We start from the raw sequence: 13,007 nt of genomic DNA, 5'->3' as shown, positions 1-13,007 counted from the left end.
CCGAGCCTACTTCCTGGTTCTAACCTTGCCGTACAAGCCGGCCATGGCGAAAGGATTTCGGCTCCAGCAGGACGGATATCCATGACCGGATGATGTACACTTCTCCACACTGGAACCTTGTTTTATGGGCATGAATATATGCTTACTAACGTGAGTGTATAATTTTATTCATTAAACATGTTGCATAAAGTCTACACTTAGAGGCGCCTCTGTTTGTTGATAACTTTTTATGACTACTCTTTCTTTTAGGATGAAGCACCCCAAACTCAAGTTTTCTGGCTGAATTTTTTCCAGTATGGGAGGACAGCTAGACTTCCACCAGATTACTCCCAGATCTCTTCTTCATGCCAGCCTTGTCTTCTGTTCTCTACCTCCTCTAGGATTTATTTGGTAAGGTATGGATACTCCAGTCTATACTCTCGGACAAGCAACTCCCACATCAGCTCTCCGATGCTCTTTAGGGCCTGTTTCTCTGGTTGCTTTCCTGGCGCTCCCGGGCTACCCTTTTCCCAATCCTCGGCATCTGATCCTCTCCCTTGGTCTCCCCAAGACCACTCAAATGAAGATGCCTCTTCGTCACCCCACTCATCACCTTCAGTATCACCGGTGATGCTCTCCTCTCAGAATAAAGGTGACCCTAGGTTGGTGTCCACATCTTCCACCTCCCAGGAGGTTAATTCCTCCCCAATTCAGAGGTCAAGACCCCCTCTCTCTATTAACTGATAGGTGTGATGCCTGTCAGCGATTCTGAAGCAGTAGCTCAGGGGTGTCAAAGTCAATTTCATTGCGGGCCGCATCAGCATTATGATTGCCCTCAAAGGCCCGTTGTATCTGTAAAAATAGATGTCAAGAGCACCCCCCCACCCTTCCCATTACATCAGAAGTCAAGAGTCCCCCACCCTCCCTTACATCACAGTGCACCCCCCTTATCTTGTACTGCTGTCAGGAAGAAGCTAGGGTTGGAGCTAGGAAGCATTAATTACAGGGTCTGGAGGAGGACCACAGTGACTAGAGTTAGCTGCTGGTATCTGAATGCTAAGACCAGGGAAGATGGAGATCAAGGGGGTACTGCAGCTGTACTGAGAGATGGAGGATCTATAGCAAGAGTTTTGTCCTCCTCTCTGCTGCCGACTGCTAAGATGGGGAGGGGGGCAGAGACAAGCTTCTACGCACCTGCACAAAGAAGCGCAGGATCTGGAGGAGGAGTTCTGCCGTCAATGGCTGAGACAAGGTGGGGCAGATATAAGAGAATTGCTGCAGCTGCAAGAGAGGTGCGAGGACCACATGAAATGGCCTGGAGGGCCAGATTTGGCCCATGGGCTTTGTGTTTGACATATGTGCAGTAGCTGATACAGACATTTGAGGTCTTAAAGTGGATGTAAACCCTCACATATACCCAGTGAAGTGAGCAGCCTCAGATGATACACAGAGATGAAACAAATCTCCCTACTTAGGTTTTACTTGTATATCTGCTGCCTTCAGCTTTCTATAGTCTTTAAAAAGTGCACATCGTGTTAGAAATTTTTCTTCCTGTTTCAGCAGTGGGGGGGGGGGGGGGGTCTGGGCATAGACTGTGTGTGAGCTGATTGTAGGAAAGGCTCCCCCCCCCCCTCCACATAGGCAGAGGAACAAAGAAACTTGCAGAGCTGTGCTGTGAAAAGACAATCTCTCTGCTTATCTGTCTCTAAGCTACCTCCCCGACACAAATTTCCAGCTGCTTTTATCTCCTGTGTCAGAGAACTTGTCAGAAGTAAGTTATAATGCTGATAGTAGAGTAACGGAGCAGCAGAAAGACACGGGACTTAAGGGTTTTGGAGAGAGATAAGTAAACACTACAGATATATGTGCCCAGGTCAGATTTCATGAATGGGGTTTACATCCACTTAACTTTTCCTTGGGCATGATCAAGGGCTAATTCAACTGATTCAACACATGAGACGACTTTGGGTCATGCTTAGCCATTCTAGAGCACACGTACCCTACCATTAAGAAAACAGGTTGGTCATGATGACTATCTCTGTGCATAGTCTTGTGCCCCAATTCACCCAATACTTTTTGGTGGGGTTGATATTTGGTAACAGTTCAAACAAAATTTCACCACAATGTCCACAGGTGTGCCAGGCCTTTAAAACCGCGATTGGCCTCCAGCAATTTCCAAAAACAGCACACAAGTGTTCTGCTCCCCCGACAGTGGGGGATGCAGCAATCTCACCCCAATATCTGTCAATGATTCTTGCGTCTCCATTACAAAGCTCCGTCGTTTTAACTGAGTGGCTCTTGGTGCTAGGCCTCCCTGATTCACTGGCCTGCGACCTGCCGCCGTCTTAGTACTCTTTGCATGTACGCCTCATACTGCTGGACCCGGAAATGATATAACGACTCCACCTTTTTTTTTCCCGATTGCTTATCGCTTCTGTGGCAACTACGTCTCTCTTCCAATGGCTCTGTGCACAGCCGGCAACCTTGCTTTCCTTGCACCACTTTAACCCCTCATTGCCCAGTTGGAAATGCTCCACTTCTGGCACTCTCCTGGTGAACAAACACCTCCTCCGTTCGGCAACCACTGCAGCAAACTCTCTCTTTGGCCTGCAGAGTCCAGCTCCCAACATTAACTCCCCCATACCCAGCACTCCTCCACAGCAGCACCATATTGTCTCTCTCCTGATGTACACAACTGGACAGTCCACAAGCACCCTACTCCCCAATTATTTAGTCAGTGGCCACAATTCAGGCATTATACACCAGAGGGGATCTCGGACCAAGCCCCCACATGTAGCGGAACACCCAGAAAGGGCCTACTGGATATATAGTGACCTGAGTTATCCCCTACTCGTACAGATGCTGCCAGCCCACCAAAGCACACTGACACAAAAAAGCAGTCTAGGGGAATTACTATTTATGATTTATTCCTCCAATTTGAACAGTTGGGTAGGGTGCAGGGTATGGGAACTGTGTAATCCAATTAGAGGACTCTCTCTCTTCTGTACTACACTCCTCGGAGATACAATTTTTCTGTTAAACTTTGGAATACAGTTCCCCGCAAGAGATTAAGGCAGGGATCCTCAAACTACGGCCCTCCAGCTGCTGCAGAATTACACATTCCATGAAGCATTGTAAAACTCTGATATTTACAGACAAGACTAGGCATGATGGGAATTTTAGTTCCTGAACAACTGAAGGGCCATAGTTTGAAGACCTCTGGATTATAGGAAGGCCAGAGGTAGGGACCCCATAAAAGAAGAACTACTTAGCTCAGGTATTCCATTAGTACTCGGTCACCAGGATCTTGTAGAAAAGTCAGTACTCACGAGGCCAGGGAACAGCTGCACACATTTAGCTTCCTCGAGATGGCTTCTAGTGAGGCATGCAGACTAGATCCATCAGGTGAAATCTCATGGTGTTGCAGACAACTTTAAGAGTAGGCCCCCATGCTCTGCAACAGCAGGGACCTTGACAAGCTGCAACTTGTCTCAGCAGTATCTCATAACAAGGGAGGGAGATAGCCACCCCAAGTGTCAGGAACTGGATCACATGCTGGAGACACTATAGTTCCTGGATCAGAAAGGTTGTTTCCTGGCAACCATTAGATCCCAGCAACCAGTCTCTTTCTGATGCTGGCTGCTGGGAGGGTATTTCCTACTTCCTCTACATTTCCCTTGTGCTTCAGTGTTTTGCCCTGCTAGCTAGATACTGACTGCTAATTTAGCCTGACCCTGCTCCTGATCTTGCTCTTGCCTTGCATCCTGTGCTCTGCTACCTTGTATCTGTTCCCCTTGTTCCTGATCACAGTCCTGGTTTGGATGTTCTTCGCATCTTCAGTATTACCCTGTTTTTCTGCGTTTCCCATTTTGGATGTATTGTATATAGTTAGCTTGCAAGTTAGGCTTTCTGTTACTTAGATTGCTTGTTAGATATTATGTCATTTGGTTATGGTTCACTTGTATCTTAATGTTTGCTGTGTATCCTGTTTGCTGGTGTTTGGTTTCACTGTTAATACATTTGTTTAAATCATATATAGTATAGTCTGGTCTCAGTTTCCTACGTGTAGCTACATCTGGCCATCCCTGTTGCTGGATGCCTGCTCCTAGTATTCCTGACTCCAAGACTGATGGAATCCCCCTGCTATTCTGGAGTTCACACACAATCAACTACTCCAGCCACCTACTGGGCCACCCTCTCCCAGGGATTAGCTGAAGCTCAATAAATATTCCTCCCCCCATTAAAGTGAGACCAAAAGTGGAAAACTAAATTTACCTACCACCTAGCAGCCTACCTAAGAGGTTGCTACACAAGCGACCACATGTGCGCTCAGCACAGGACCTGGAAGTCAGCAGTGATTACTACAGTGATTCTCTGATCTAATATAAAACCCATATCTGGAGTTCAGCTTTGAAAGCATCCCACAATTTGTGGCTTAGTTTGTAATTATTGGGAAATTTGTAATGTACTAGGTCACATGCGTTGGAGGGTCAAATCTGGCCCTCCAGGCCATTTTATATGGGCCTGACGCTCAGGGATTTTTTCAGCCGGAATGTGGTGGAACTCCATCACCTCCACTGCAACCTCTGGCTCTAGCCCTTTGCTCCTCACTCACCACTGCCACTTGTAAACACAGAAACCTTTGTTATTCTTTTAAATATAATTTACCATTATGTCTCTTATGATTAAGCCACACTTGTTGACCATTTACCACACTCACAGGTTCCCTCCTGATCACTTTATGATCTGCTCTCTCTACATAACTTTATGAAACTAGGGTCTCATGTACACAGGCGGCCTAGGGGTGGTAAAAACAGGCGGTTGATTTGTACAGCCCTCCGACTGCCGAGCCAATGGCCATGCTAGTATTACCACAATTGTGTAAAAATTATACCACCTTTTGTATTTGAAGATGAATGGCCGCCAAACATGACCCATTTAAATGCATGGGAGGATTTGCAACTGCTCTGCCACCGCTTTAAATGCAAGCAGTTGTAGAATAGTGCTTTAACCCTATAATGTTTAACAGGGGCACGGAGAAGGCAACATTTTGCCTCTGATCTGTCAGTCAAATGCCTCTGAAAAGTAATCCACTACGGATCGATATTCAGAGAGGCAGTAACAGTACCGGGACAAGGTTATCCAGGCCCAGGGCAAAGATGCCAAACTGTGCCCCCCCCCCCTGCCTCAGGGTCAGGGTGCCCACATCCCTGTTATAAATCATTACACCCAGGGCAGCCACTCCTCCTTCCTACCCCTTGTCCCGACCCTGGGCAGTAAATGCCACCAGAAGCATAAACAAACTGTTAGGATGTGTACAGATTTTAGAATAAGTTTGTAGGCTTGTCCATGGTCCTGACCAACATTCTCTGACCAAGCCTGTCCAGGGAACAGTGGATTAGCTTACTACAAAGTTACAATAGTGCAGTCTGATCACTGGGGAAGAAGAGACTGAGAAAACACTTCCTCTTGTCTGCAGCAGACTGATGACATCATCACAACCTAGGCAAAGTCATTTGGCTGCAGTTCAAAAACTACTTTTTAATGATAAAAGATTGAGACTAGGGATCGACCGATTATCGGCAAAGCCGATATATCAAGGGCCGATATGCACTTTTCCCGATATATTGGAATCGGCCCCTGGGGTTGCCGATATTGCCAATATTTCTGGAAAGTGCATGTACCGGAGTGATGCCGTTGTCCAAAGCCGACGGTCAGCTGTCTTGTAATGACAACCAATGAGGCTGAGAAGCTGCTCAGCTGTCATTACAAGGAGCGGGAGGGGACGCCCCCCCTCCCGCCACCTTCCACGGCTCGCTCGGGTCTCCAGTCCCACCGGGAGACCTGGGCAACCATCCTGCACGGCCGCCAAAGAGAAGACCCGATCAAAGCCGCATCTGGCTCTGATCGGGTCTCCATGTAAAAACCTGGAAGTGATGTCATGACATCACTTCCGGGTACTCGCGCCAAATTTAAAAAACATGGCAGCATTCAAAACAGCCAAACTTTGCGTTTTAATTGCTTTTAAGTACAGAGGAGGGGTTTGGGGTCTTTTAGACCCCCAGATCCCTCCACAAAAGTACCTTTAAAAAAAATAAAATACATTTTTTTTAATGTACGAAAATATCGGCCAATATCGATATGCGATGACCAAAATATCGGTATCGGCAATAAAAAAACGATATCGGTCGATCGCTAGTTGAACTTTGCCTGTATATTGTGACATGTCAGTAACAAATTCATGCAGACATGTAAAGTTGCTGAACGGTCTACTTTAAAGTGATAAACTTAGGCTGATGTCAGATAGGCAACTCTGCGCTAGCAATCCTGGCACTAGAATCGTCAGTGCCAGGATCGCCAAGAGGCTGCCTGTTTGTCCTAATGGAATGGCTATGGAATGGCTCCCGATGTAGCTGAGGCAGCAAGCTGACACTCCCATCACTAGCGAAGGAGATTCAGTATCGTTTGGGCCAGCAACAGTGCAACACTGCATTGCGTTTGGCTACAGAGGGACTGATTCCATAGGGACAGACAGGCCGCCTCTTTGTGATTCTGCGACTGGTAATTTGTCTCTAGTGGTAGAATCTGCTGTCTGACAGCAGCCTTGGGCCTCAAAACAAGCAAGGCCACAAAAAAAAAAAAAACACATTATTATTAGAGATATGTATCAAATTTTTCCAGGCTCTATGGATATACATTTAATAATTGGTGGCGGTATGTTTTTGGAATGATTTGCCATTGTACATTTATAGACACCAGAGGCTGCTGTTATGTATTTACTGATATCAGAGTCATCCCTGAACCAAAGCTGTCACTATGTCATCTCAGCAAAAGAGGTTAGCATCATAAAAGATGAGGAGCTGGCGTTATTCTTTTGACTGAGACCAGACGCTGGTAACATACAGAGCAATAAACATCACATTCACACTCCTGCATCTCATATCGCTTTAGGGCTCCTGATTAGTTGCGACAGCCCTGCACCAGTTTATATACATGGCCACAGCTGGCCTTGCATATTACAGCTGAACTTCAGGCAAATATAATAGACACAATTAAATGCACTTATATTAATACCCTTTACATGGGTATTTATTACAGCCATGTATCAGATAAAAGCTATATGTCATGAACAAAAAAATCGGAACGTTTTTAGTAATTAAGCGTATTAGCCATAGTTATTGTCAAATGAATTAACACATACTGATGCTGCTAATATTGGTGTGAGCATCAAGGCAGCCATGACTTCTGGCCTCAAGGCGGTATCTAAATTCTGTTTTCTGTATTCGTTTCTGTAAATCCCAAGTCAAGGCGGGCCAGCAAACCTAAAGCGATTGTAAAGGTAAATTAGGAAAAATACTTACCTGTTATGTGCAATGGAAATGCACAGAACAGCTGCCTCTTCTCGGGTTTTCTGGCCCCTCCCCTCTGTTCAGTACCCCCATAGGAAGCCACTTCCCATGGGGGCATTCGTGTGTGCTCGCTCCTGAGCCCCGCTTCTGCATCCATTGAAACAAACAGAGGGACTTGGCCCCCCTCTCTCATCGCTGGCTTTGATTGACAGCACTGGGAGCCAATGACTCTCAGTGCCCCAGCAAAGGCAGCGAGACACAGAAGTGAGGGGAGAGAAGAGCTGCAGACATGTACAGCGTTGGATTGAATGAGGGCTCAGGTAAGTAAAAGGGGGGATGCTGATGCCTAAACATTTCTTTACCTTAATGCAAGCAATGCATTAAAGCGCAACTCCACTTTTTTTGAGAAAAAAAAATTCCCCTCGGGGTGATCTCTGTACATTACAAGGATTTTAACAAACTTTGTTGCAGATTTCTACCTTTTGGTATTCTGAAGAAATCATTGTTTGTTCCTCTGTGCCCCTGTGCTGAGTGGGTCTAATGGGAGTGGTTTCATAATTATCAAACCGCTGTGCACCTGCAAAGCTTTAATTAGGAAATCTGCTTGGCCTGCTACCCTTTAGATGTGTTCCTATTGGGAGTATCTCACCAAAAATGAAATTTTTGTTGCAGAAGATGCCAGAAATCTGACTTGTATCTTAGTGCAGACTTCTGGTAAAATTGGTGAGTCAATCATACAAGCAGGAAATTATGTTTTTGGGGTGTGGTCAGTATACATTCTGTGTACAGAACAGCTCCAGGTAGCCATATTGCATTGCATTTTCAGAATATTACAACAGCTGCAGATTAAAAAGGAAAGGTCATTTTTAATAACATTCAATTGCAATATGATTTGTGTCGCAATTGTATATGCTATATTGTTTTTTCTCTATTTTCTGATTTTTTTTCCTCATGAAAGTGGAGTTACCCTTTAACCACTTGCCAACCGCCGCAAGTACATATTTTGCGGCGGTCAGCCCCTCACAAGCAAAGTGACGTATGGGGACGTCACTAGCTTGTGAGGCTCTGGGGAGCGACCCCCCCCGCGTGTGCCCGGCGGACCCGATGTCCGACGGGCACTCGCGATCGTCCATGACAGCGGGAGAAAGGCAGGCGGCTGATGTAAACAAGCCGCCTGTCATTTTCCCCTGTGTATGAACAGTGATCATACGGTTCTACTAAGTAGGACCATTGATCACTGTTCCTACACTTCAAGCCACAGCCAATCACAGTAAGAATCACGCCCCTAGGGACACACATAGCCCCTCCCTCTCAAATAAAGTTAACCCCTTCACTACCAGTGTCATTTTACAGTAACAGTGCATATGTATAGCACTGATTACTGTAGTAATGTCACTGGTAACCCCAAAAGTGTCAAAAATGTCAGTCAAGGGTCCGATCTGTCCGCCGCAATGTCGCAGTCCCGCAAAAAAAATCGCAGATCGCAGCCATTCCTCGTTAATAAAAAAAACAACAAAAATAACAAAAATCTTTCCCTTTGTTAGTAAACGCGATAACTTTTGCGCAAACCAATCAAAATACGCTTTTTGCAATTTTTTTTACAAAACATATGTAGCATAAAACAAATCGGCCGAAAATGTTAAAAAATTTTGATTTTTACATTTTTTTTGGGGAATTTCATATAAAAAAATGTGAAAAATATTGTTATTTTTGCAAAATTGACGCTCTTTTTTTGTTTATAGCGCATGATCAAAAAATTGCACAGGTGATCAAATACAACCAAAAGAAAGCTCTGTTTGTGGGGAAAAAAGGACGTCAAATTTGTTTAGGTACAGCGTCGCAGGACCGCTCAATTGTCCGTTAAAGTCACGCAGTGCCGAATCGCAAAATACCCCCTGGTCAGGAAGGGGGTAAAATCTTCCAGGGCTTAAGTGGTTAAGGTAAAAAAAGGTTTAGGCTTTAGAACCACATTAATGAAGACTTTATTGCTTTGAACAATGCTGTCAGTCTGATCCATGTCTGCACAAGTGCAGAGTATAGGTATGTCCTCATCATTGTGCTTCTGCTCCTTCATTATCCAATCAGCAGGTTGATGAGGGTACTTGAACAAACTGTACAGCTTAAAGCAAAAGCCAACAAAAACAAAATGTATGAGCAGACAGGCTCTTTATTGCATGCAATGTCTGTTCTGCAATAAAAAAAACTTACATGCCTGCTCACAGACTTTTGTAGCATGAACACATTGCTGTGCATGGGAAACTCAATTTACATTCCCACCATGGTTCCTGTGTGCTGGAATAAATCAACTCCCGCACATGCAAAGGTGTTACGTTATCCAACACAGGCCAATCAAGATGGCCCAAAGCCCAGGACCCAAGAAAAGCCGAGGAGAAGGTGATGACCCTGATGAGGGACCTTGCAATTGTCAGACCATTTAGGCCTAGGTAAGTTTTGCAAACTTCAGTTCTGCTTTAACTGCACTGAAGGTCCACAAACTGACTATGGTATCTGTCAGAGGTACCTGGATAACAATCTGAACAGAATTACAAATCTTTTGCCATGTAGGAGAGTTGTACTTCAATTGTGTATTCACCTGCTTGCCTGGAGTGTAGCGTTTATTGCTTTAAAAGAGAGAACATGGGCTTGTTTATGCTTGCAAACACAGGCGGCCAGGGGTAAACACATGCCACGGAAGAAATGTATCCCGTCAGGCACAGCGGGCAGTACCACTGCCGAACATGGCTCATTAAACTGAATGGGGCTGTGCTGCACCACCCTGCAACCACATGTAATGCACATGGTTGCAACCAGAGACGTAACTAGAACCTTCAAGGCCCCAGTGCAAGAAACCATGAAGGGCCCCCTCGACCCCTGGCCGGGGCCCTTCCCTTCAAGCCTGGGGCTCTTCCCACTAATCCTGGGGCCCTTTACTCTCATTGCGTGGCCCTTTATTACAGTCCTGCAGCGGGACCCTTTCACAAGTTCTGCAGTGGGCCCCCTGCCTGCCATCTTGGGGCCTTTTTTTGACAATCTCACTGACTATGACTCTGTCCATTCAGAAAAGGAAGGAGCTGGTAAATTACATATTTACCGACCCCTTCCTGGTTCTCTATTGTGACACATCCCCTGCAGCAGCCAGCAGGAGAGGGGAGGGAGGAAGCCGGAAGCAAAGTGGGGGGGGGGGGCACCAGGGGTGCTCACAGGGGCCCAGAGACAGCAGAACACAAGTGAACTGGAAAGGAGGAGTGGCGGGGGCAGCATACAGAGGAAACAATCTCCTCCATTTTCCTCCTGCAGCTACAGGGGGAAAAAGGAGGACAGTGATTTCTCTACATGCTGCCCCCGCCACCCCTCCTATCCAGATGTACAGGGGAGCCACACAGGCCCCCTGGAGCATGGGGCCCGGTTGCAATTGCATTCCCTGTAGTTACACCCCTGGTTGCAGCGCTGTAGTGCGGAATATACAGTGGTTAAAACAGGCAGTGAGAAGGCAACATATGTGTCAGACGTCTTCGAAACCAATCCTCGTGGATTGCTTTTTAAAAGGGAGCAAAATCTGCTGTACATCTAAACTTAGCCTATCTGAGTGAGGCAACACAGACAGTTTTACCTTCAGACATATTTGATATATGAGACGTGTTGATGCCTGGAAACAGGGACATAGCTTATTAATGCAGCCTACATACCCTGGCCCTGATTCTATTTTCATTGTATACAGCACATCCATCTTAAACTAATGCAAATCTCCAAGGTAACAACAGTTGTGCAACGGCCGAGCTCATACATACCTTGTCCTGGGAGCCGTCCGTCCTCACCCGGGTGCTGAGCGCACTCTGCCCGGTCTGGTTGTCCTGCTCACTGTTGAAGATCAGACGCAGGGGGACAATGTCTTCCCTCCCCGAGAATCTGTTTTCTTTCTTCCTGTGCATCTCCGTCACCCAGGTATCTGCCATAAAATAATAAAAGAAAGAACAATAATATCAGATAAAGCATATTCACACAAAAGTCTGATTTCCTAATGTCGGAAACGTTAGAAGAGCTCTGGAAGGCCTGAAGCATTCCACCTGGTCAAATTCAATGAACTGATAGAAAAGCACTTAGATACAGTAGCAGCATCCTCTGTCCCCATAACAGCAAATCAGATTGACAATGACATAAATATGTTATGAGATTTTATTGGCTCTAATTCTTTTTTTCATATAAAAAGGTTCAATTCATTATCAGCAATTCCACAAGAACTACTCTAGTTTTAGCTTTATGTGGCCTAACTAGTGGAGGACAAAGCACTTAAATCAAAGCCAAAACTTTTTTTTTTTAAGTTTTGGATAGAGTAGAAAATGGTTCTAGCCTTTTATTTTTTAGCCTGTCTGTTTTTTGTTTGACTTACAATTACTCAGTCATGCATATCTGTACCCAAATTAATTTTATATATTTTTTTGAGACAGATGGAGCTGTCCTATGGTGGTATTTAATAACCACAGGGTTATTTTTTACTATTCAAAGCAGGGGTCTCAAAATCTGGCCTGCTGCAAGATCCTATCCAGTCCTCTGATGTAAGAGGGACTCTGACAGGGACTGTGATGTAAGTGTGGACTCTCATGTAAGAGAGACTCTGATAGGGACTCTCATTCAAGAGGGAACGCTAATGCAAGAAGGACTTTGATGGGGACTCTGATATAAAGGGGATCTCATGGTAACTCTGATGTATGTGGGGAATCTCACGTAAAGGGGGAGGGGGGGAGGGCTGATGTAAGGAGGACTCTAATGTAGGGAAGATTTTAATGGGGACTCTGATGTAAGAGGGGACTCTGATTGGGACCCTGATGTGATGGGGGACTCTAATGGGCTCAAGGTTATTTTAACCTCCTTGGCGGTATTCCAGAGTGTGGCTCGGGGTGGGATTTCAGTGCCATTAGCGGTAACCCCGAGCCACACTCGGGGTACCGCCAGGGAGCATCGCTGGATCCTGGTAGAGGATACTTACCTTGTCCCCGGGATCCAGCGATGTGTCCCTGCAGCATAGGGCGGCCGGATCTTTCGCCCGATGCTGTGAGCCCCGGTTTCTGTCTCCTGCGACGTGACGCTCGCAGGGGGGTGGAACCGGCGGCAAATTTGAAAAGTAAAACACACCAAACACACTGATATATTGAAATCCTATTGGATTACATTACAAAATAAAATAAATTGACATTAGTTCGTCCCACAGTGCCCTTTCCTGCAGTTTTGCTGTACTTTATATATATATAGATATCTATATATATACTGTATTTTCTGGTGTATAAGACTACTTTTGAACCTCAAAAAAATCCCCCAAAAATGGGGGGGTCGTCTTATACGCCGAGTATAATATCTCCAAGGTAACCTAAGTATAAGTATTACCGGTAGATGAATATTAGGGGGGTCGTCTTATACGCCCAGTCGTCTTATACGCCGGAAAATACGGTATATATATTTATATATATATACACAGTATATCTATATATATATATATATATACATACACGTATATGTATACACACACACACACACATATATATATATACTTTAACTTATTTATAGTTATCTATTATAATATAATTTGTGATTTTGTGTTTCAAACTTTATCATACCCGAGATGTTATAAAGAAGAACGCACAGTAAAAAAAAATCATATGTAAATAGTTGGTTTGGGCTGCTCGT

At 45.2% G+C, this 13,007-nt stretch overlaps 1 protein-coding gene across 6 annotated transcripts in view; it reads right to left on the bottom strand.

Moving 5' to 3' along the window:
- ADAM22 (ADAM metallopeptidase domain 22) overlaps positions 1–13,007 on the bottom strand; it is a 491,004-nt gene that overhangs the window by 464,653 nt on the left and 13,344 nt on the right. For all 6 annotated transcript variants that reach the window (XM_082259181.1, XM_082259183.1, XM_082259185.1 and 3 more), the window contains exon 2: positions 11,117–11,274. In XM_082259181.1, coding sequence (XP_082115307.1) covers positions 11,117–11,274 — 158 coding nt within the window. The remainder of the gene's footprint in view (positions 1–11,116; positions 11,275–13,007) is intronic.

Source organism: Pelophylax lessonae (genome assembly GCF_965119305.1).
Source record: "Pelophylax lessonae genome assembly, chromosome: 5".
Taxonomy (NCBI): domain Eukaryota; kingdom Metazoa; phylum Chordata; class Amphibia; order Anura; family Ranidae; genus Pelophylax; species Pelophylax lessonae.
This window is presented reverse-complemented; position numbering and strand designations above follow the sequence as displayed.